This window comes from Melitaea cinxia, chromosome 1 (assembly GCF_905220565.1).
Source record: "Melitaea cinxia chromosome 1, ilMelCinx1.1, whole genome shotgun sequence".
Classification (NCBI taxonomy): Eukaryota; Metazoa; Arthropoda; class Insecta; order Lepidoptera; family Nymphalidae; genus Melitaea; species Melitaea cinxia.
In genome coordinates, this window is record NC_059394.1 from 15,167,365 (window position 1) to 15,194,043 (window position 26,679).

Sequence of the window (26,679 nt, forward strand, 5' to 3'; positions counted from 1 at the left end):
TATATGCAAAATTAAAATAATTAAAGAGCAGTTAATACTATTTTACTTTATATTACAAAAAAAGTGTTATCAGATAAGGGTCATTTAAGTATTATGTAAGCACCAATGGACTTTGTTTTGCTTATTTTTGATAACAGGGGAGCGGGGGTATCTAGATGATGGTTACGTCGGCAATATTTAGTTATTATTTCTTGTTTGCTTTTTGGCAAATTTTAGTAGGTTTTAATAAATATTGCAACCCTATTGTCTATTCTTGACAGCGAAAAACATAGTTTAAACAGGGATTCCCCGGTTATTCGTATTGCTTACTAGCAGTCACACAGTGATAAGTTAGAAAGAACCGAAGTAGGGGAATTCCCGCACGATTATGTGCATAATACAAACATCGGACAAACACCAAAATGTTGAATGGTTTAAAGAGAATGATGTCGATATTCCAAAAGAACATGAAAGTGAGCACACATACAACATTGAACAGCAAACATACAATGTCATCGAAAACTTGGGAGTCAAGGTTTCAAGTGCCATACTATTTCATTCATTATTATCAATTGAGGTATTTTTGTTTACGTTTTTTTTTGTGCGTGTTGGGATTATTTTGTAAAAGTTACAATGGAACTAGCGTGTTCATGTAGGACAAAAGTCCCTAAAATTAATAAAAGAATAAAAAAAAGACAGAAAAAATAATTTGAATTTACTAAATTTTAAATAGAAAAAAATATATATCTTTTTAAATGTAAAAGAATATTTAAATATGTTTACGAATGTTAATAATAATTTTCTTGAATAAATATTAGGATATTAACTGTCCAATAAATTCACATGAATATATAGAAACTTGAATAGATTTAAAAATACTAATGTTTACCAATGTTTACGTAAGTATCTGGAGGTAGGGGTTTGCTGACTTTCGTGGACAAAAGGGAGGAGGGGGTTGAATATTACTGAAGTTCTAAAAGAAGTCCTCTTAAAAAGTATTTAGCAATATCAGCTGGCTGTTACCTATAACACAAGCATTAAGTTGCTCACGATAGGAACAGACGACCGTGTGTGAATGTTATAAAAAAATCTGCTTACTTAATACTTGACTGGCCCCTAAGCAATAGAATAAGTTTGGCACAATGCACAAAAAATCTAGGTAATCTAGGAATGTATGTAACGAAAAAAAAACTGTAAATCAAATTATTAATAATAACATGATTATAATTGACAAAAAAACATCATGCAAATGATAAATACATTAAAATTCATCACATTTGTTAACATTTATATAAATAGTCAAATATTTTAATATTATAAGAAACCCTCCTTTGTCTAATTTAGTTATATACTGCAGGGCACATGTCATCTTTATTATAACTTAGGTAATCCTTACAACCCAATTTTCGTCTTACAATGGTAACTCACTCATTTTAATGGTGTCAGCACGCTTAAGTTACCAAATTGTAAAATAATAACTAAAAAAGTTATATTACCGAGTTTTTCAATATACTAATTAAATGCTCAATATTTCTAAAAATAAATAACCATATAAAAATTACTCATACACCTTTGAACTCTTTCACTTAAAAGAAACATGCACACAAATGTGACAGTTATGTAGATGTTACACCTTTCCTTGCAACAAGAAGGTTTAATACTGGATGTTTTTTAATGTAACTAACAGCCTTTTTATGTGTCACCATCGTGAAGTCATAACCATTGCATTGTAATATTTTGTCATGCATTCTTAGACCTGCTTTGGCGGCAGGACTACCTTCATGAACTTCTGTTACATAAATTCCCTGAAACAAAAAAAAGGCACATATATTTTCATTTAATACAAAATTATGTGCTTTTTTGAAGTATTTGTACACATCATTGAATGGCACAGTTTTCATTAATTATTGTGAAGCTTAAGCTGTGTTGTAAGTGTACTATTCCACTACAAAAAAACGACAATTGCAGATGAAGTAAAGTTTTAATAAAACTATAGTTACAGAGTGGATGTTAATAATTTTAAACCTTCTTTTTTCATTCTCATCTTATCTGCATTGTCCTTAAACCAATCCTTTTTTATTAAAGTAAAATTCACTATAGTTGTGTTGCTTGCGCCGCGTTGGGACAACGGTCACAGCACTGGTTTGTGGCTGTTGCGCTGGCGGTTGCGGGTTGGATGACAAATATTTGTATTGGTCATACAGATGTTTGCCGTGTTTTTTTTGTCATATGAAATCTTTTGTTTCACGCGTCGGCGTGCAAATTAGCCGAATCTGGAGCGCCGCTCACGCGCAACATGCGTGGACGGAATTAATTTTCTGTACAAATAAAATAAATGATACCATTGAATAACATGACAAACAACGGTTGCAATAACTTCAATAATATTATGGAGGATGGATGGATGGAACAGGACCACAAACTCTAACTGCACAAAAAAAATAATGATTTGAATGACATGACAAACAACGATTTTAATAACTTCAGTACTATTATGGAGACTATGCTGGAAAAACTACAACATACAATGATTACAGTAGTGGAAAAAATGATGGACAAAATGTTGGACCGCATGGTCCAGTTAGTCAGCATCCTTATAAAGAAATGATCCCGAATCTCTGAGTGGTTTTGGAACGCCAACGGCTTGACGGACAGACGTCAAGAATTAAAAACTTTCCTTGAAATGGAGAAGATTGACATAGCACTAATTTTAGAAACAAGGCTTACAACTAAGTCTCACATCGCTTTTAATAATTATAAAACCTATACAACAAACCATCCCTCCGGAAACAGCCACGGAGGAAGTGCAGTTATCATTAAGGAAAATATCAAACACTATCTGAAGAAAGAATATCGCACAGAGAAAACTCAGGCCACAACCATAGTTGTCTTAGAAAACAGAGTGAGATAGTTTTCTCTGCTGTCTACTGTCCCCCAAGACATACAATCTCAGTTCAGGATTTCAAAGATTACTTCTCTACTCTTGGATCAAGATTTGTAAGTGCTGGTGACTGGAATGCAAAACATCTGCACTGGGGCTCCAGGTTGACTACCACAAGAGGACGGCAACTATACATAGTAACACAAGACATGAAACTGGATTGCTGGTCTGGAGGAAAACCTACTTACTGGCCTACTGATAGAAATAGAATATCTGACATGCTTGACTTTTTCATAACGAAAAACATGGATGGCAACTACATAACAATAGAGTCCTGTACCGATCTCACCTCAGATCACACTCCTGTAATTCTGAACGTTAATTCTAAAATTCAATTAAAAGAGCCTTTCCCAAAAATATATAACACTAAGACTACGAACTGGGAAAATTATAGAGATGTAATACAATCAGAAATAAATCTTAAAACAAAAATCGAGAGGGTGGAGGGTGTAGAGGACGAGATTGAGAAACTCAACATGCTAATACATTTTTTTTTTGATATCGCAGGGTAACCCATTTACGGGTGATATCCAGGATGCCCGGGTAGGCATTCCTAGACCTTATGTCGGCTTCAGCACTTGGGGGTGCACTACCGACCAAAACCCCTGCGGGAGCCTTCAGCCGCTTTAATTGGAGGGTCCCGGATCTGCAGACAACAGGATCCCTCCAGCGACAGGCTGGCCTCGGCGAAAAGACCAGACTTCTCTTCCATTGGGACTGTCCGGTTCACCTCTGAACAATCCCGACGACGCCATGTTTAGCAGGACCGGGTTCCCATCCCGGCCCGACACGGGCACAAGGGCGTTATTGGAAGCGCATTAAGTAGCGCCTCCTACGCACTCCCATTCGTCGCCTGCGGACGGAGACCTCGTCGGCGGCCCCCCCTCTCATCCGCTCGTCGTTTTCCTTCTGGCACATTACTGTCTCGCAGAAGGAGACCATCGCCTTCCAAGAAACATGCTAATAAATAGAGCAGCCAATTTAGCGACCACTAAACGAAATGGTCAGCCACCAAAGAATAATAACTATACGAAAGAAATAAAGGTAAAAATCAAGAAGAGGCGACAATTAGGAAAGGTCTGGCAAAACACAGGTTATCCGAACGATAAAACTGCATTTAATAAATTCTCTGACAAAATCCAAAACATGCTTTCAAACCTGGACCCAACAGCTGACACAGGCTATTCGCTGTGGAAGGTCACCAAAAACATGAAGCACCCAAAAACACATATACCTGCCATCAATAATAATAAAGGAGGATGGGCTAGGTCTGACCTAGAGAAAGCGACATTTGCCGAACACTTGAGCAATGTATTTAATCCACACCCAGAGAGCTGTCGTGAACATACTGAAGAAATAAAAAAACTATCTAGAACCAAATCAACTATGCTCACCATTGCAAAGTACTAGCCCTAAAGAGATCTTCCAAGAAATTAAAAATCTAAAAGGAAGGCGCCCAGGTATGATCATATAGATGCAAAACTCCCGAAGAGGTTTCTGTACAAGGCAGTAATGAAACTTGTCTACATATTTAATGCTTGCCTAAGATTCGAACACTTTCCTGGACAGTGGAAGATAGCCCAAATAATTATGATTCCCAAACCTGGTAAACCTTTAGAACAAACAAACTCATACAGACCCATCAGCCTGCTGCCACTCATTGGAAAACTGTTTGAACGAATACTTCTTAACAGAATAAAAGTACACTTAAATACCGTACTACCACAGTACTAATTCGGATTCCGTGAAAGTCATGGCACAATCGAACAAGTTCACCATACTGTTGACATTATTAGTAGATGTTTAGAAAATAAATTATACTGCTCTGCAGTTTTTTTAGACATTGGCAAAGCTTTCGACAAGGTATGGCATGAGGGCCTTATTTTCAAAATCAAAAAGTCATTGCTGTTTTCTTCAGATACTAAAATCATACCTCGACAGGAGAAGCTTCCAAGTAAAATGCAATGATGACAGCTCTGAGCTCTACGAAATCAACTCGGGCGGTGCCCAAGGTAGCATAATGGGACCTATCCTGTACCTCATCTTCACTGCAGATATTCCAACAGATGATATTACAGCGACATACGCTGATGACACCACCTTGCTGTCCTCTCATAGCGACCCAGACCCAGCATCACACACTCTGCAAAGTCATCTAAATAAAATCGAATCATGGCTTAAACAACGGAGAATCAAAGCAAACGAAATCAAATTTGCCCATGTGACCTTCACTCTTAGAAGAGATACTTGCCCTCCGGTTAAGCTAAACAATAAAGAAATACCTCAAACAGATAATGCAAAGTACTTGGGAATGCACCTAGATAGAAGGCTCACATGGCAGAAGCACATCTGGGCTAGAAGAAAACAATTAGATGGGAAACTTTGTGGTCTTTACTGGTTAATTGGACGAAGCTCGCAACTAAATAACACCAGAAAAATGTTGGTATATAAAGCAACCTTGAAACCTATCTGGACTTATGGGGATACAATTATGGGGAACTGCTAGCAAGAGTAACATCGACATACTGGAAAGATTCCAAAGTAAAGCACTAAGAACTATGTTCGGTATACCACAATGTATTAGCATCAAATATATGTATCCTTGACCTAGCCATCAACACTGTTTGTGAGGAAATAGTCCAGACAAGCCTGAAACACCAGGATAAACTAGCAACTCATGCAAACCAACTCGCACAGGCTTTAAGTGGAGAGGGTGGACTGCAGTACTATCGTCTGAAAAGACAAGGTGTTCCCAGTCTCGCCCAAAGATTTTGTAGACTGAGTCAGGCGGAGGGTTTGCGGGAAAGTTCAGCAATTGATTGGCTCTCAATGATAACAATAAGAGTATCAGGACATGTAGTTCCAGCCAAACAAGTGGCTTATTGTTTTCGAAAAGATTGCCATAGTGCAGAAAATATATTTAAAAAAAAAACGTTTAGTTAGCTCTAGTTTTTCGTTCATTTTTCTGTGAACCCTTGCCAAAAAATATCACGAGCCACCTCTGACCTAACCCAAATTGGAGCAGTGTGGTGGATTAAGAACAGGGTCAGGAAGCGGCATCTTTTCCGAAGACATAAATATTAATATATCACTGCCATTGGCACCTATAACACAGTGTTTCAAGCAGAATGTTTGGGTATGCTTGAGGCAGCCAGAACAATCGGGAGAAGAAACGTAAAGGACTCCCACATCCGTATATGACACGTAGACAGCATGTCAGTATTACAGGCACTAGATAGTAACTCAACCACTTCAGATATAGTCTATGAATGCCATAACACCCTGATGCAGGTAGGTAAAAATAACGACATCACACTGCAATGGATCAAAGGTCACAACAACACACGCGATAACGACAGGGCTGACAAGCTAGCAAGAAGGGGGTCAAGTATGACGGCCATAGGAGCCGAATCGATTATACCGTTACCTTCTTGCTGGCTCAAAGGCCAAATTCGACCACGCACACACCATCCAAACAACACCAAACACATCACACTATGGTCCGAAGTTGAGGACTGTAGGCAAGCCAGTAATTGATGCCAAATTGGCAAGAATTCTAATAAATCTGGACAGACGGTAACCGAGACAAATAACTGCGGCACTGACTGGACACGGTCCGTATAACAAACATCTATTTAATATAGGCATTACCGATAGTCCCCTGTGCAGAGCTAGCATGGGAACAAAGAAACGGCTACGCATGTACTTCTCCACTGTCCAGGTGTTGCGGCTTACCGGGCACAACATCTTGGCATCCTGAAGACACTTTCGGGGATCTTCAAGAAGTCAAAGTGACTTCTGAAGTTTCTGGAGGAGCTTGGGTGGCAGGAGTGAATGGACTATTCCCACACATGCAAAATAGGCGTTAAGACGTCGAGTTACGGAAACTAGCCCGTGTTTACCATACCATACCAAGCTCTGATCCTTCTCCTACATGGCGAAAAAGGCCTATGCACAGTAGTGAGATATTACAGGCCGAAGCGTGTTGCTTGAAAACGTAAACATGTAATATACAATAAAGTGGTGAAAAAATAATCATGTGACTTCGCTTCATTAAAGATTACTCAAAAATTAATTATCAGATCTCGATGAAATTTAAATGGGACGACAAGACAAGCATCAGCTTTTGATTAAAATAAGAAATATCAAAATCAGTAAACCCAGTGAAAAGTTATGCAGTATATATGTATATACACATAATACAATGTAGGTCGAGGAAAATAATCAAGTGTTGTTGGTGTCTTATGGTACCCCAGTGGTGCAAAGGGCCCTCGTGAGACGTCTCCATCCGCTTCTGTCCTGTGCCTCTCGCTCCACGTCCCTCCAACTTAGCCCGGTCGCTCGCAGCTCGGCGTCGATAGCCCGCTGCCACGTGTGCGCCGGCCGGCCCCGTCTCCTGCTCCCGCGCGGCCTCCACGTGAACGCGACCCTGGCGGCGCCTTCCTCTGGTCTTCGGAGGGTGTGCCCTATCCACTTCCACTTCCGCTGAGCAATTTCTTGCTTGATCGGGATTTGGTGGCATCGATTCCAGAGATCCTCGTTGCTGATAGTGTTCGGCCAGAATCTGCGCAGGATGAACCTTAGGCATTTGTTGACGAACACTTGTAGCCTGTACGTCAGACCCTTTGTTTCTTTCCATGTCTCGCAGCCGAAGAGCAAGACAGACTTCACTAAGGAATCGAAGAGGGAAATCTTGATCCGCCGGGCGAGCACGTTTGAATCCCAGATCGGTATTAATTGGGAAAGGTGCCTTTCGCTTTCTTGATTTGCGTGTCGACGTCGTCATCAGAGCCTCCGCTGTACAGTCGTGTACAGTCATCGAAATTGTTCCTCTAGGGCTTGGTGCACTACTCTGCAAGTACTGCCATTATATAGGGACTGGATTATACCTATATACTTGTTCGGTATTCCTTTTCGTGTGTTGTGTGGTTAGTTTAGTTAGTGCTGTGTGGTTACGGCACTAAAGAATTTAGCCACCCCATCTCTTCCCGTGGGTGTCGTAAGAGGCGACTAAGGGATAGCACAGTTCCACTACCACCTTGGAACTTAAAAGGCCGACCGATGGCGGGATAGCCATCCAACTGCTGGCTTTTTAAATGCACAGACCGAGGACGGGCAGCAGCGTCTTCGGTGCGACAAAGTCAGCCCTGCGGTCACCAACCCGCCTGCCCAGCGTGGTGACTATGGGCAAAAACCCCCATGAGTTCGAACCTAAAAATAAGGCCCTCAGTTCCCGGCAGCCCCACTATTCCCGGCTACGGCAGCGGTCGTGGTAACGGTGGGGTAGAGGGTGCTAAGAATCACCGGGGTACGGGAGGCTGCCATAGAAAAATATTCCTGGCTACGTATAATGGACGCACGCTACGGTTGGACCATCACCTCACCGAACTTGAGGTAGAACTTAGTCACATTAAGTGGAGCATACTGGGGTTGTCTGAAGTCCGAAGAGAGGGAGAGGACACGATGATCCTGGACTCCGGGCACTTGTTCTACTTCCGTGAAGGTGATGAACTTTCCCAAGGTGGCGTCGGTTTTCTGGTTCACAAGACTCTCACTAACAACGTTGTGGAAGTCAGTAGTGTGTCGACCCGGGTAGCGTACCTTGTACTTAAGCTCACCGACAGGTACTCCCTGAAAGTGATACAGGTATATGCGCCGACCTCGGCACACTCTGACGATGAAGTCGAAGCCTTGTATGAAGATATTACAAGGGCCATACATGGCACTACTTCGACCTTCTACAGCGTTGTTATGGGAGACTTCAACGCTAAAGTGGGAGTACAAGGCCGCGACGGATCGAGCATCGGACCACACGGATTGGGGCACAGGAATCACAGGGGGCAGACGCTTGTCAACTTCCTCGAATCGGAGGGGCTCTTCTTGATGAACTCATTTTTTGAGAAGAAGCCCCAAAGGAGGTGGACATGGCAAAGCCCCGATACTGTGACGAGGAACGAGATAGATTTCATCATAGCGGATAAAAGGCATATATTCAGAGATGTCTCAGTGGTTAACAGGTTTAACACCGGCAGCGACCACCGGCTAGTACGGGGCACTCTGAATATATGTCTTCGAAAGGAGCGGACCCGCTTGATGAAATCTACTCTCCGACCTACGCTGCCCCAAATACTATGTGGCTCCGAGCAGTTTCAGTTGGAACTCCAAAACCGATTCGATTCGCTGGAAACTACTAGCGACGTGGACGAGATAACCGACAACGTGGTGAAGACGGTGTGTACACTGGGTCGCAGGCACTTTCCACCAACAAAGCCAACGAAGCAGTCCAAACTTTCTCCCGAAGCCTTGGATCTGATGCGGCAGAGGCGCGAGTTGCCGGCTGCTTCGCCAGAACAGAGGGCTCTTTCCAAGAGGGTACGGAAAATTATTCGCCGAGACCTCCGCTGCTCAAATACGAGAGAGGTTGCTACTCTGATTGAGCAGAATAGGGGGTCCAAAGTTTTCCAAAGACCATTGGGGAGAAGCTTTCTTGCGAAGCTTAAAACAGCAGATGGCAGAACCGTCTGCTCTCGCCCTCAGGTCCGAGAAGAGGTTGAGAATTTTTATGGACAGCTGTACTCGTCGAGCGCACGCAAGCCTGCGACTTGGACACCGAAGATCCACGGGCACCATTGTTGCGCCATTATTCGGAGTGTATCCCGGACTTCGAAGAGGATGAGATTGGTGCAGCGCTCGGGCAGCTTAAAAACGGAAGGGCCCCGGGGGATGACGGAGTTACCACTGAACTCCTTAAAGCCGCAGGGCGACCTGTCCTGAAAGCCTTGGCAAGACTATTTAACGCCGTCATCCACCGAGGTACCACGCCGGAGGCGTGGTCCAGGAGTGTGGTGGTGCTGTTCTTTAAGAGAGGTGATAAGTCTCTGTTAAAGAATTACATACCGATCTCACTTCTGAGCCACGTCTATAAGCTGTTTTCGAGGGTTGTTACGAATCGTCTCGCCAGAAGACTCGACGAATTCCAACCACCAGAGCAGGCTGGGTTTCGAAATAGCTACAGCACCGTGGACCACATCCATACTGTTCGGCAGATTATCCAAAAGACGGAAGAATATAATCAACCGCTGTGTATGGCATTTGTGGACTACGAGAAAGCCTTTGACTCTGTCGAGACCTGGGCTGTCCTGGACTCTCTGCAGAGATGTCATATCGACTGGCGATATATCGAGGTACTAAAATCTATGTACGACGCGGCGACGATGACCGTTCATGTCAATGACCAAAGAACAAGACCTATTTCCCTCCGGCGCGGGGTAAGACAGGGGGATGTAATATCACCGAAACTGTTTACCACTGCGCTAGAGGATGTTTTTAAGACCTTGGATTGGGGGGAACGGGGCATCAACGTCAACGGTGAATTCATCTCTCACCTTCGTTTCGCCGACGATATTGTCATCTTTGCGGAGACGCTGGATGAGTTAGGCCAAATGCTGGCCGGCCTAAACGAGTCCTCCCGACGTGTCGGTCTCTGTATGAACTTGGATAAGACGAAAGTTATGTTTAACAACCAAGTCATACCGATACCGGTATCGGTCGATGGTACCCTTCTCGAAGTTGTTCAGGATTATATTTACCTAGGCCATACTATCCAACTAGGCCGCAACAACTTCGAGAAGGAGGCCGATAGGAGGATTCGGTTGGGCTGGGCGGCGTTTGGCAGACTCCGTCGAGTCTTCACTTCGAAGATTCCGCAATGCTTGAAGACAAAAGTTTTCGAGCAATGCGTCCTGCCTGTGTTAACATACGGAGCCGAGACGTGGACACTGACCAAGGGACTGGTCCACAAGTTTAAAGTCGCTCAACGTGCAATGGAACGGGCTATGCTTGGGGTCTCTCTCAAAGACAGGATTAGAAATGAGACTATCCGCGAGAGAACGAAAGTAACCGACATAGCCCACAGAATTAGCAAGTTGAAGTGGCAGTGGGCTGGTCATCTGTGTCGCAGGACCGATGGCCGTTGGAGTAGACGGGTCCTAGAGTGGAGACCGCGTCTTGGCAAACGCAGTGTGGGACGTCCTCCGGCCCGTTGGACCGACGATCTACGTAAGATTGCCGGTGTAGGCTGGATGAGGATTGCGGAAGACCGGGATGTGTGGCGCGAACTTGGGGAGGCCTATGTCCAGCAGTGGACTGCGATAGGCTGAAGTGATGATTCCTTTTCGCCTGAGGCTGGACCACAGTGCGCTCCACTTCACGGAGGTGAAGGCTTTCTCGAAGTTGACGAAAGCCAGGAATAGTTCGGCTTGCCACTCCACGCACGATTCGATGAGCACGCGTAAGGTGTTCGTGTGGTCAGTGCATGAACGCCCAGAACGGAACCCGGCCTGCTCCTCCCGAAGTGTTTTTACTACTTTTTTAAATAATGAAGTAAATATGCATTATTTGATATAACACGAAAAGTACTTGTTGATCTCAATTAAATTTAAATAAGACCACATGAAATGCACCACCGTTTGATAAAAAAAAAAACATCAAAATCGGTCTAACCAGTCAAAAGTTTTGGGCTAATAAACATTAAAAAAATCGCACCGCGACGCCGCGTTGGCGCAAAGGTCACAGCCATGGATTGTACCTGTTGCGCTGGCAGTTGTGGGTTCGATCCCCGCACATAACAAACATTTGTATTGGCCATACAGGCGTTTGCCGTGGTCTGGGTGTTTGTTCAGTCCTTGTGGGTCTCCCCACCGTGCCTCGGAGAGCACATTAAGCTGTCGATCCCAGATGTTATCATGTATACCTGAAAGTGATTGTTACTCAGTAGGGAATATATCTGCCAACCCGCATTGGAGCAGCGTGATATATTGAGCTCTGATCCTTCTCCTACATGGGGAAAGAGCCTTATGCCCAGTAGTAGGATATTACAGGCTGAAACGATACATTAAAAAAAAACAAAAAAACTTTCAGACATTGGTTAACTAAAAGGTAACTTTAAACTGCTATTTTGTATATAATTCAATATTCATAATAGATTAAGCTTGATGTAGTGAATGTCTGATGTTGTTGCATCATCTTCCTTTTTCTGTTTGAAAAATAAACAAATTTGTACATTGGTTGGTTGAGAACTTATAATAACTTCTTTCAATTAACACTGCAAAATCAAGTCTCACCACCAGTGATGCTGTATAAAGAAACTACTTAGGTAGCACTGCAATAACAGAATCATGTATAACTCTCTCTAAATCATACACCTCAACGGCCGGCTATTCATCATTACCTATTTCCCTGAAATATACATCAAATGTAGGGCTTAGCTATAAATTAAAGTACCAGAGAGGCACCATAAAAGCATATTTTCTAAACACTTAGCAGTCTGGAATTTTCACTTCGAGTGCTTTCATTTACAGCCAAGTCTTACATGTGATATAAATTTCAGCAAAATCGGTGATAACGAATTAGTGAAGATGAGAGAAAATGTTATCATACTTTTCTTTCGTCTTTATTTTGATTGTATAACTAACTATACATTTTTTTCAAACACATTTGATTCGTCATGACTATGATACAGTTGCATTAAAAACAAAAATATGTTTTGTTGTCTGACTATATGAGTAATAACTTATTAAGCTCTTTAAGAATTTTTTATAAATATAATATTTTATTAACAGTTCTTCGGTTAACAACGATTGTCTGGTTTTAAGAAATATGTACTTACGTTGTCTGTATAGCCCTGGGGGCTTTTACGGAAATCTTGGTCAATACCACCGCCAATTTTAAAACCGCATTTCATAACTTCTCGACCTTCAGCATCAACACCGGCCTCTTTTTGAAGGGTTATTGGAATCTGTTGACCGTTTTAATTAAATATTTTTCTAAAGAATAACAAAGAAACAAAACAAGGACAGGGAGTGGTCTTCAGACTTACGCTAAGGCATTCCATAGCCGTTCCAGCTTGGTGTTGAAAAGCCATTTTCGCCATGATTGTTGGTTAGATTATTTCTGTTTATTATCTAAGAAATAATTTAATTTTAATGAAAAGATCTTGAAGACTATGAAATCTCAAACAGCTACAAAACGTCTCATCCAACGTTAAGCGTACTTTTGACAAATTGACAGACGATTTTTTTTTTTTTTTTTTTTTGGGATTTTATGACCTGGTATCTACAACCTTTAGGTCATCTCTTATTATTCATATACGTAATAATACGTCTATGAGCACATTTCATTAAATTGTTTTAATTGTATTCTTTATGTATTTATAGATGTGCTTGTAAGTATGTTCGTCTTGTAATAATTGTTTTAATGGCGGCGGGCGGGACAATAAATCACACTTATTTTCAACATCACTAAGTTCACTGGCCAACACTAGTCTGTCAATCAAAAATTTTTGACAATCGAAAATAATGTGTTCCACAGTTCCATCACTTGAATTACAATGTGGACAGGTTTTATTCGCAATAATGCCGAGTCGAGCAAGGTGTGACGGTGCAGTATTATGACCAAAACGTAGTCTATTTATGATAGTAATAAAGTCTCTAGTAGCATCTTGCATACGATGATACCAAGGTCTTGCAGGTAAACTTTCTTGTATGCTCCCATACCATTTTCCTTTCGTATCTTGATCTTTCTTCCACATTTCTAACCACAACTTTTGAGTATTCTGGTCAATACATTGCAAGTAATCGGACATAGGAACATTCATTGCATTTCTAACGTCAACAGCATTAACTCCTTCATATGCAGTTTTATCAGCCATTTCATTGCCAGAGATACCTTTGTGGGAAGGCACCCATAGAAAGAAAATTTGAATATTTTTATTATGGTATTGGTGAATTATTTGTTTAATGAAATAAAGTATATAATTAGACTTGTATTTAACTGTGAGGGTACTTAAAGCTGTTATCAAACTCAAGGAATCAGAAATTATTAAAAAATATTTAATGTTATTGATTTCGCGAATACGCATTAATGCCTGATACACTGCATATGCCTCTGCCGTAAATATAGAGCAGGGTTCATGCAGAATAAAACTTGAAGAAAATTTTGCTTGTGGATCATATAGAGCAGCATGTACATAATCACTTGCTTTGCTCCCATCAGTGTAGATAACATAGTACATTGTATTTTCCTCCAAAAATTTAAGCATTTCCGAATTATTGTTTATTGTCTGTTGAACTATATTAATTGGATGTGAAATACATTGATAAGAGAAAGAGTAACATGGCCATGGAAACTGTTTTCTAATTTTAGAAAACCTATTGTCTATTTCCAGAAGTATATCGGACAGTGTTGGAGAATTACCACATAATAGACCTTGTGCTGTTATTAATAGTCTTCTTGGTGTTCTATCTATATAAGGTACAATTTTATTTATTACTTGAGTATTGTTTGATGCTATTAGTTTGAGACAGTATCTTTCAGCAAGTAATATTCGCCTCAAAATCAAAGGCATCACTTTTGTCTCAACTTCCATGGCCCTTATGGGAGTCGAGCACATAGCACCAGATATTATTCTTAAAGCCTTATTCTGCAATATGTCTAATTTATTTACATGAGAACTATTCATATAAGCGAGTGAGCTATAATCTAAGTGACTTCTAACAATACTTTTATACAATATTGACAATATTTTAGGGTCTGCACCCCATGTTACGCCACAAAGTGATCTGATAACATTTAGTCCTGTGTGAGCATTTTTGGATACATATTTAATATGTTCTTCAAAAGTTAGTTTTGGGTCCAGTATTATTCCTAAAAACTTCTTTGAAGTGACTCTATTTATAATCTCATTATTGTAAATAACATTCGAATTTGAGGTTTCATTGCCAAAAAACATAACACTACTTTTAGAGGGGTTAATTTTTAAATGTAAACGATCATTATAATATTGTAATAGTTGAAATAAGGATTTGTTCATATTATCTATTGCAATCTCTAAGTTGTAATTACTGCTATATAATACAATGTCATCAGCAAATTGTAAAATATTTACATTCTTATTATTTACATATTTACAAATTTCACTTGTGTATATATTGTATAGTAATGGAGATAGCGTGGCACCCTGCATTGTGCCTTTTGAGGCACATTTGGGTCCATATAAAATATTGTTATGCCTAGCATAGATTGTTCTGTTGTTCAAAAAATTAAAAATCCACTTACATAAGTGCCCGGGCACACCCAACCTAGACATGATTTGAACTAGTATACCAGGATCAACACTATCAAAAGCACTTTGAACATCTAGGAATACGCAAACAGTGTTTAATTTTCTATGTTTTGCATTTTTCAGGTCAGAGATTAAAGAGGTGAAACTGTCTGCACTACTACGCCCTCTACGGAAGCCATATTGTATATGTGGAATGAAACACTTGGATTCAACATACCAGTCAAGACGGACTTTCACCATATTTTCGAATATTTTACCAAGACAGGATGACAAGGAAATTGGTCTATAAGAACTAGCAAACTCAGGAGATTTGTCGGGCTTAAGTATTGGGATAACACACTGCGTTTTCCATGACTGTGGAATAGATTTATTACGCCAAAGCAAATTGAGGATGCTAAGAAACAACTTTTGGGCAGATACATCTAACTTTTTAATTACTATGTAAGGATAATCATCTAAGCCAGGAGTTGTATTTCGTCTAGAGTGCAAGCTTGTTAAAAATTCAGACCATGAAAATGGATCCAGTAAAAATTTAGAATTTGGGTTGTGATTGTTGATTTCAAAAAGAACGTTCAGTTGATCTACTTCAATTAAGTTGCTATTATCTGATAATTTATCCAAGAGTGGAGATATAAACTCATTTGTATATGATTTATTCTTAGGTCTTATGCCTTTAAACATTTTAAATAAATTCCAAATTTTACTTATGTGAGTATTTCTATTAAAAGTGTTACATAAATTATTCCATCCAATTTTTTTCTGTTCTGAAATTGTTCTCTTTTTCTGTGCATCTTTTCTTTTGTAATTAATATAATTTTCAATAGTAGGCTCTTTTCTATATAGTTTTAGTGCATTATATGAAGCAATAACACTTTGTTCACATATACTATTCCACCAGGGAGATGGTGGCCTGCTTATGAAAGTGTTTGTTTTAGTGAGCTTTGGAATTGACATTTCTTTAAGAGTATCTAAATGAAGACAGAAATTATTATAGGTTGAAATAGGGTCATGTGATTGAAGTATGAGATCATTAAACATTGTTTTTGAAAGAGCTGTGTATGTTGCCCAGTCAGCTTTTTTATATATGAACCTATCTACAGGGGAATTGAGATGATATTTATCTACATGTAATAAAATCTCTGTTATTGTTGGATAATGGTAACTTCCCATTGTATCATCATGTACAGACCATTCACATAGTGGTGCGAGGCTGCCACTGATGAAGCTTACATCAATGGCAGAAGAAGTTTGTCTAGGGCGATTTATAGTTGTAGGTCTACCATCATTTAAAATACACAAATCTAATTCATCAATTAAATTAAATAACTCCTGACCTCTACCTTTCGTTGACTGACAACCAAATGCAATATGATGAGCATTAAAGTCACCACTCATAAATATGGGTTTTGGTAGATCATTAATAATGTAACGGAGTCTATTAATTCGTATACGCCCACTTGAAGGTGGACAGTATACACAGAGAATTGTTAAACTACTATGTCCTGTTGATACAGATACAGCAACTGTTTGAATGTCTTCATAAAATCTGGTATTTAATATATTATACTTAAGGTATGGTTTTATCAGTATTGCAACTCCATTATGTGCATTATTTGAATTTTTGTTGTAAATATTATACCCTGGTATTTTAAAATTATTATCTTTTAACCATGTCTCATTAAGAAGGCAAATATCAATATTTTGTTGTTTTAAAAATTGTATCAATAAAGGTTTTTTACTATTTGCACTTTGAATGTTATACTGCGCAATACGTAACTTGGATTGTGTAGAATTAGGCCCTACACAATCCATTATGTTAAGTTTTTTAATAATGCATCTTTAATAGTTTTAAAATTAGTGGGTATACTGTCATCTTTATTGGCTAATTCCACCAACGTCTGCACTAGGGCCATAAGTACATCGTTGTTGGAAATTATTTGACTTTTAAGGTCTTTAGAATGGACTGTTTTAACTTTATTTACATCTTGTACAGACTTATTTGCAGAGATATTTACAGATTTATTTACAATAACATTACTTTTTACAGGTTGTGATTTTGGTGATGGGAGTGGAGGGAAATCTGTTTCATTTGTGGTGACTTGTTTTGTAAAGGCGACACTTGCATAAGATATGTTGTTTTTCTTTTCGATAATCTTCTTTGTTTTAATAGGACATAATCTAGATATCGCGAGATGAGGTCCACTGCAATTTATGCAGCTGATTTCTGTTGGTTTATCACATTCCTTATACAAGTGCTCACCTCCGCAAATACTACATCTTTGTTTACCGTTACAAATCTTTGCTGAATGATTAAATTTAAAACACTTATAACACTGTAGTAATGGTGGAATGTATTCGAAAACTCTGTACGAGAATAGATCATATTGTACATTATTAGGCAGTACATTAGATAAAAAGGTTATGCTTACAGTCTGCAATGGAATGCGCTCTTGTCCTACTTTCTTTGAAAACCTTCTTATTGCCACTATTTCATAAATTGAAGAAAGTCTTGTGTAAAGTTCTTTGTTAGATATATTCGCTGGAACGAATCTAATGATGCCAGTTTTTTCAATTTGCGCTGCCGGTATGAACGCCTTCATGTTATATTTTGTGAGGAAAGTAGTGTTATTAATAAAGTTATTGGCCGTATTATATTGCTTAAAAATAACTGCTATTTTATTTGCATTCACCCTCTGAATACCCGTCACACCTTTTACATCCATTGCGAAAATATGATTTAAGTATATAGGGCTCTTGTTACCCAATCTATCGTCATTTGTGGATTCTACATATACTTTAAAATCTGTGTTTAGTGAGTTTTCCGGATACAGTCTTTTGTAATTCGGTTTGTAGTACGGTAAATACGCATCTCGCTCATCACCGCAGCCAGATGGTCCTCCTCCTTCATCCGTAGGCCGTGGCCGTTTTTTTGAGGCGGGCGGGTGAGACCCGCCCCCCTCGTTTACCTCCATTGCTATTGTGCTTTTCAGCAGCTAATAGCAATATTTTAAATACACTTTAGCTATAAAAAAAATCACTTATCAGAAAAATTTTAAAATTAAATTTTAAAGTCAGCCGCGCTTTTTCAAGGTTCCCGCCAAAGTCATCATTGACAGACGACAGTAGGTACCATAGATAAAAAAAACAGTCAGTACTCAGAAAAGAGCAACGCGGAGGGGAGCAGGGCTTGTTACCGTTACCAATTACCAAAGAGCAACACGGAGGAGAGTAGCCATGTACAGGCGTTCCCCTCTGTCAAGGTATAAGGCCAAATGGCCATATGCAAACAATAAAACTAGTTGCAGCCGCACTGATCACTAGACTCAATCTAGTTGCGCGATTGAATCAACGTCCTTCAAAAAATGCCAAATTGTTCTGTTTTTTGCTGCAAAAAAAGATCTGCCACGTCAAATTTACTAAAACATGGAGTTACCTTTCATACGTAAGTCTTTTTTAATCACATTATTACTTGGACACTTCTTTTAAACCTTTTTTAAACTAAAAATTACAAATATTATCGTTCGTGTTGACTCGATTTGTTTACCAACACAGGCCGCTCGCCCGCATACAATATGTGGATCGGTCGAGCGACTGATCGGAGTTTATTTCTGAGAAGTCACTGTCGCCGAGCGATAGTGTTGTTACCGCTTTGTTTGTAGATGGTTATCGATAAAAATGGCAAAGGCAAAAGAGGAGACAGACATTTTTGACATTTTGATTTATTTAAAATATTATATTGCTAGCTTTTTTTAATAAACATAGTTATATAATAAAATTGCATTAAATTAAATATAATACACGTATAATGAGTATTAATACATTTTACTAGAATTACTTAATGTGAACTTTCACCATAATGTTTTATATAAAAATTTGGCAGGTTTTCTAAATATCCAAATTTAAGGGATACATGGAAAAAAATGGTAATAACAGATTAATCTGGACGCCCACAAAAAATAGTGTCATTTGTTCAGATCATATCAATACCACTAACTTTCAAGTGTTGGCGAACAATAGAAGGATTAGTCGAGGGCACCAAACCAACACTAACGCCACACTGTTTTTGTCCCGTAAGTTTTTTTTTTGTCTCATGTACAAGGTAATCAACATATGGTTCACCTTAGTCATAGTAGTGATATGAAGCTTAGATTTATCAACTTTGAAAATTAACAATGTCCATCCTTTCAGAGTCATCAACAAATCATTCAATCTAGCAGATGACAGGCTATCATCTTATGATGCTATTAGTGTTACGCTCCCTACTCCCGATTCGTTGACATCACCGTGTACATCATCAACTCCTCAAAATGTGGGTTAACTTTAAATCGTTTATTATAGACTAGCATTGTTTAAGCACAACAACGTTGCACCAAACGTATTATGACATAATTATAATAGTTAGACATATGCTGTCGCGACACTTTTTAACCGACTTCCAAAAAGGGAGGAGGTTCTCAATTCGACTGTATTTTTTTATGTATGTTACTTCAGAACTTTTGACTGGGTGGACCGATTTTGATGATTTTTAATTAAATAGAAAGCTGATGTTTATCATGTGGTCGCGAATAAATTTCATCAAGATCTGATAACAACTTTTTGAGTAACCTTTGATAACGCGTATATATTACGTATATTGCATTACTTGTCGATGTAATTGAAGTCAGTTTTTTTTTTCGTTTGCGAGCAAATACAATTATTGTAGATAATGATGTGTTCTACAAAGTCTTACTGAGTACATTATATATTTCTATTATCATTAGTTTTTGCAGCGCACGCAATGTAAGGAATTTTTTAGGTTATTTTTTTATCCCTTGGGTTACATTATTGGAGTTTTAGTAAGGATCCCATAGATGAAGTAAAAAAAGTAGATAATGCGCGGCCTTTGTTGTTACTGAAGCCACAAAACTCGGCTCCTTCAAGTAAATACACGCGCTTACGCACACATATGCATCAAACTACGCTCATTTTTGTCAGTATCTCACGGGGCCTCGTACAGTAACTTTGCTTACAAAATGCCGTTCTTTTGTGATTAAATGGTGCAAAAACAATACCAAAGTAAACAAAAAGTCTGAAGAAATATCGTTTCACACGTAAGTACATACAAAACTTTATATTTTTTGTTATTCCAAAATAATATTGAGGTTATTCGGAACTTATAATTTCCATGTCCCGAAATGACGTACCGAGGGAGTGTTACCAGTAATTCTTATTTCCATTAGCCCAAAAGGCGGGTAAGTAAATTGTAGGCAATCATAGAAAAATAATTAAGTAGAAAGTGGACATAATTATTGTGTTTTTTTTTATCGTGTGATTTTATGTTTTATCTAAATTGAAGTCAAGCTAAATATGAATTTTTAACTCGTTTGTGTCTGTTTAAATTTGTGAATTAACTACTTATATTTTACTACTAACTATCATGATTTTGCTGTGTGGCTACGGCACTAAAGAATTTAGCCACCCCCTCTCTTCCCGTGGGTGTCGTAAGAGGCGACTAAGGGATAACAAGGTTCCACAACCACCTTGGAACTTAAGAAGCCGACCGATGGCGGGATAACCATCCAACTGCTGGCTTTGAAATACACAGGCCGAAGACGGGCAGCAGCGTCTTCGGTGCGACAAAGCCAGAACTGCGGTCACCAACCCGCCTGCCCAGCGTGGTGACTATGGCCAAAACACATGAGTTCACGTTATTTTTGGCGTAAACTTGTGGAGGCCTATGTCCAGCAGTGGACTGTATAGGCTGTAATGATTGATTGATTGATTGATTGATCATGATTTTAGGTTTCCAACGAATATTTTAATAGATGAATAGGTTTTTTTATTTTTATATATCACTAGGTCGGCAAACAAGCGTACGGCTGACCTGATGGTAAGAGATTACCGTAGCTTATAGACGCCTGCAACACCAGAAGCATCGCAAGCGCGTTGCCGACCCAATCCCCAATCCCCCAGGAGCTCACCTTACTCACCAACAGGAACACAATACTGCTTGAAAACAGTATTATTTAGCTGTGATCTTCTGTAAGGTCGAGGTACTACCCCAGTCGGGCTGCTCCATATTTTGAGCAGGAAATTCCTGCTGTGCCCTACCTCAGGTAGCTGCTGTACGACTGAGCCGAAATGAACTACAACGACAGCCATCCTCATCTAGTGTGGTTCGTTCAAACCATTTTGATAAAGCTGACATGTATGGTACAAAACGTGGACTTCTACTTACTACTACGTATTTTAATGTTGTACTTTTTGTTCTAGGACCTACCGGATGGGTCTAAAATCAGTCGTTAACCAAGATTCAATCTTTGATACACCTAGAAAAAATAAACTAAGAGAAAAGTTAAAAAAAAATAGGAACTATTAAAAAAAAATTAAATCATTACAGCAAAGAGTTAGATGTCTTTAAAACAGGAACTTGCCCTTCAGAGGAATCATCAATTACTTAAAAACGCAACTTTCATTGATTAGACACAGATTTATACAATTCATTAAATCAAAACTTAGCTCAATAGATTTATATAACAATTTGAAGCAAAAAAAAGGAATAAATATATTTTTAAAACCATAAACAGATTTTTATTTTTGCATACCCATTTTACCTATATTAAATTAATTGTGTTTAATCCCACTTAATAAAATTTTCAGGGACTTTTTTTAAAAAGTGTCAACACTTCACTCACTCACACATATTTATAAAAGTGGCTTCACTTTTTTGTTCTATGTGCGTTATCTATTTTTTTTTTTACTTGATCTATGAAGGATCCCTAATATTTTTGAAAATATAGTATAACCTATGTCGCTCAAGGATAGTGTAGCTTCTCAATGGTGAAATAATTTTTTGAATCGGTCCAGTAGTTTCGGAGCCTATTCAATGCTAACAAACAAACAATCAAATCTTTACTCTTTATAATCGTTTATTTTACATGCAGATGTTTGATTTGTAGTATATAATAAATTGAGTCTATTTTTATAATAACATCTTACCTTTGTATCACTTTAAAAACCTTATTTCCCTAACCGAGAACAACAACAGTAGTGGTGGTACGTTGGCTTAATAATTGCGCTTTCATTTTCATTTCGCGGCTACCTTTATATACTCTTTGTTTACGACCGCCAAAGGTATGACGATAGATGGGTGTGCTGTGGAACGAAGGCAGAATGGCCTTCTGTCTCTTTTTCTATCATACATAACGCATTTATGTTTTAAAATATCACATTATCACTTCAGCCTATCGCAGTCCACTGTTGGACATAGGCCTCCACAAGTTCGCGTCAAAAATAGGGTGAACTCATGTGTGTTGCCCATAGTCATCACGCTGGACAAGTGGGTTGGCGATCGTAGGGCTGGCTTTGTCGCACCGAAGACGATGCTGGCCGTCTTCGGCCTCTGTATTTCAAAGCCAGCAGTTGGATGGTTATTCCGACATCAGTCGGCTTTTTAAGTTCCAAGGTGCTAGTGGAACTGTATTATCTCTTAGCCGCGTCTTACGACACCCACGGGGAGAGAGGGGATGGCTATATTCTTTACTGCCGTAGGCACACAGCTTAAAAATATTACCAATTATAATGAAACCTTAATGAAACATCAATAGCTGTGACTTACAGCGGCGTTGACGTGAACGAAAAGTTATGACACTATCGTACTAATGGCTAGATTCCAGTCTCCAGTTCTCCACCATTGAAATTTGGCTCCGTTGCATGACCTATAAGAGCGGAATGATCGTAAGCGTGATATAACTAGTATATTTTGACAGTTGACGTTGACAATCGACAGTATTTATACAAATAGTATTAGGAACTGCCAGAGCATTCGTCCTAAAAAACATGAACTCATTTCCCTCATCAATCAGCATAGTCCGTCCATTATTGCCATCTCTGAAACATGGTTAGTTCCTGGTTCTCGGTTTCGGGTCCCAGGTTTCTCCTGTTTGAGGGATGACAGAAGTGATGGATATGCAGGTTGTGCCCTTTTTATCCGCCATTTTATCCCATTTTCTCAAATCCCCCTCCCTCCCAGCCAGCACTTTAGTGCTGTTGCCGTGAGATCCTTAAACATTTCTATCCTTTCTATATATATACCTCATCCTTCTTCTTCCCTTTTTCCAGATCTTCACTCTGTCTTTTCTATACTACCTCCTCCTGTCCTTATAATGGGTGACTTTAACGCTCATCACACTGCATGGGGCTGTCATTCCTGTGATAGATATGCTCACTTATTGGTGGACATTGTTGATAATGTCAATCTTTGCATCCTTAATGATGGTTCGCCTACTCGTAGGGTTTTCCCTTCGCAAAACCCCGGGTCTGCAGTAGATTTGTCCTTATCGTCTCCCTCTCTTGCTTCACAACTTTCATGGAATATCCTTTCTTCCACTTTTGGCAGTGACCACTTTCCTATCGTCTTATCTCTTAATCAAAGTTCCACTTCTTCTATTATCTCAAATCCTAATCCCCTATTAAAATATTCTCTCAAAAATGTAAATTGGTCTGACTTTGCCAGTTCTGTTGATGACATATTGGACGCTATCCCGGGTTTTATAGGTGGTGAAAATATCATTCTCTGTTACGAATCATTTGTCAATGCTCTTACAACTGCCGCCGATTTTCATTTTCCTAAAAAATATTTTCCCAAAAAACAGGTGCTTTCCACTCCCTGGTGGGATGAGGAATGCACTCGTGTATCTAAACAAAGAACAGAGGCAGAGTCTATGTATTCTGTGTCTATGTCCCCTTCTAATTTTTTACATTATAAACGGTTAGACGCTAAATTGAAAAGATTAGTATCGAAAAAGAAAAAATGCTGCTGGGTTGATTTTTGTGAATCACTTTCTCCGCGATCTCCTTCTTCAGTAGTTTGGACAAAACTTAAAAAATTTCGTCGTTCCCTCATTTCAAGTAATAATTCTTCTAATGATCCATCAGAATGGCTTAACAATTTTGCTGACAAACTTGCTCCTCCCTTTGTTCCTCACCAGAACAACTTTCTTCCTTCTCTTCCAAAACCTATCTCAGACGAAATGGATGCTCCATTTTCCTTCTCTGAGCTCCAGTGTGCTTTGTCTGGGCTTACAGACTCCTCTCCTGGAGAAGATGGCATTCCCTACTCTTTTATAAAAAACTTAAATCATAAATCTCAAGTTATATTTTTAAACATAATTAATGGATTTTATACAACAGGCGTTCTTCCAGACTCTTGGAAAACACAAATAGTTTTACCAATTTTAAAACCAGGCAAAAATCCGTCAGATTCAAATTCCTACAGACCCATCGCCCTTTCATCTACTTTAGCGAAAATTACAGAGCATCTGTTGAAGAACCGTTTGGAATGGGTAATGGAAAGTAGAAATATTCTCTCTCCCTCTCAATTTGGCTTTCGAAAGGGAATGAGCACAATGGATAGTCTCAGCATTCTCACCACAGATATTCGAATAGCCTTTGCAAAAGGAGAGTACCTTGTGGGTGTATTCCTAGACATAAATTCTGCATATGACAATGTTCTTCTCGCGGTACTCAGGCAAAAACTACATCAGCTGGGTATCCCACCGAGGATGATACATTTCATATGTAATTTACTTTTCTGCAGATCAATATCTGTAAGATTCCAAAACGTCTCTCTTCCCCCCAGACTTGTCTGGAAAGGTCTCCCTCAAGGCTCCGTCCTTAGTCCTTTACTTTATAGCATCTACACCTCTGATCTCGAATTATCTGTCAATAATTTTTGCAACATTTTACAATACGCTGATGACATTGCCATATATTATCGATCAAATTCAGTCGATGATATCACATTTAGGGTTAACTCTGCTTTGCATTATCTAGGCCAGTGGCTGTCTGACCATGGCTTATCTTTATCGATAACCAAAAGCCAGGCAGTTGCTTTCTCTAGAAAAAGAATCGTCCCTGTCTTCGATTTTCATTATGGAGGTCAGCGCATTGACCTCGTAGATAAGGCTAAATTTCTGGGAGTTATTCTCGATAACCGACTTAATGGACTTTCTCATACAGAGCACATTCTTAAAAAATGTGAAAAAGGTATCAATGCCCTTCGGGCAGTTTCAGGCGTTTGGTGGGGAGCTCACCCATATTCTCAAAAACTCCTCTACAATGCCATAGTTCGTAGCCATATGGACTATGGTTTATTCGTTTTAGACCCTATTATTAAATCAGCTTCAGAAAAACTAAATAAAATACAATACAAATGCCTTAGAATCATTCTGGGTGCTATGAAATCTACACCCACGAATGCTCTGCAGGTTGAATGCGTTGACCCTCCGTTGCAAATAAGGAGACAATTCCTTTGTGATCGGTTTGTCAGCAAAATGTTACAGCTATCTTCACATCCTCTTTGGAGTCGTTTAAGCGAACTATCACAAATTCACAATCCCAACAAACCCGAATCATGTCTTTTGAATAGCTTCCTGTACTTTACTAAACTTCCAAATCCATATATTCAACTGCCTATAAATCCTCTTTTTTCTATTCCCTATAAAGCCCTTGTATATCGTCCTGTCATTGTTACAAACCTTGGTCTTATCAAAGGTTCCCCGAACACTAAGTCTCTCTTTAAATATGTAGTTCATCAAAATTGGTCCGATCATCTACTTATTTATACCGATGCGTCTAAACTGTCAGCAGATAGCTGCGTTGGCGCAGCTTGCTGGATCCCAAAATTCAAAATTATTTTACAGTTTAAGTGCCCGCCTGAATCATCGGTCTTCACCGGTGAAGCCGTCGCTATTTTGGAAGCTATTTTATATGCCCACTCCCACGATTTAAGACAAACCGTAATTTTGACTGACTCCTTAAGTTGCCTATTAGCAATTAAGGAAAACCCGTTTCGTAGCAGAAAAAGATTTGTCATTATTTTAAAAATCAGGGAAGTTTTGTTTTTATGTCATCAGAAAGGTTTGCAGATCACTCTTGTTTGGATTCCCAGTCACTCTGATATTCCCGGCAACGAGACTGCGGATTCATGTGCCAAATCTGCCATCCAAATCGGCTCCCATGCTCACTATAAAAATTTCTGTTATGATCTTGGTGTTGCAGCGAATACTCGGTTGGCCAATTCGTGGACATCATCTTGGATATCATCCAAAATGGTAAAAGGTAAATACTATGCGAGCCTGCAACCAGAAATCCCTAGACGACCATGGTTTTTCCGTTTTAGACACGCCGATCGCTGGGTCACTTCGACCATTTGCAGGTTGCGTTTAGGTCACGCGTGCACACCTAGACATCTCGCAAAAATTAGAGTACGGGACCATTCACTCTGTGAATGCGGTTTAGATGAAGGATCCCCATCCCATATCCTGTTTAATTGCCCCAAACTCCTTCATCCGTTGTATGACGTACTCCCTCCTGAAGTTCCCCGCCCTATAAATGTTGAATCTTTATTAATGTTTGTGTTTAGTCCTCTGTGTTCCTTTTTATGTAAATATATTAAATATAATAAAATTAAATTGTAAATATTACAATGTATATATATATATATATATATATATATATTTAGTACAATGTTATATACTTATAAATATTTTTATATTTTTGTACATTTTGAGAGTATTGTGAATAAATACATACTATTTTCGTGTATTTTCAAAATTTAACTAAATTGTATTCTCAAATCCACCGAAATAATAACAAT

At 39.1% G+C, this 26,679-nt stretch overlaps 1 protein-coding gene across 1 annotated transcript; it reads right to left on the reverse strand.

Annotated features, from left to right (window-relative positions):
• Nucleotides 1-1,546: 1,546 nt before the first annotated feature.
• LOC123657657 (tax1-binding protein 3 homolog) lies at nucleotides 1,547-12,851 on the reverse strand. Its single transcript, XM_045593181.1, has 3 exons — nucleotides 12,798-12,851; nucleotides 12,588-12,716; nucleotides 1,547-1,784 (listed from the first exon to the last, which is right to left on the reverse strand). The coding sequence occupies exons 1-3, from the start codon at nucleotides 12,849-12,851 to the stop codon at nucleotides 1,596-1,598; spliced, it is 372 nt and encodes a 123-aa protein (XP_045449137.1). The 3' UTR covers nucleotides 1,547-1,595.
• Nucleotides 12,852-26,679: the final 13,828 nt, after the last annotated feature.

What these genes read in the sequence shown, in the direction of transcription:
- LOC123657657 (XM_045593181.1), bottom strand. Translation starts at nt 12,851, where the DNA reads ATGGCGAAAATGGCTTTTCAACACCAAGCTGGAACGGCTATGGAATGC. An exon ending in CGGCTATGGAATGCCTTAGC is followed by an intron (nt 12,717 to 12,797) that starts GTAAGTCTGAAG and finishes AACGGTCAACAG; the next exon opens with ATTCCAATAACCCTTCAAAA. An exon ending in CCCAGGGCTATACAGACAAC is followed by an intron (nt 1,785 to 12,587) that starts GTAAGTACATAT and finishes TTTTTGTTTCAG; the next exon opens with GGAATTTATGTAACAGAAGT.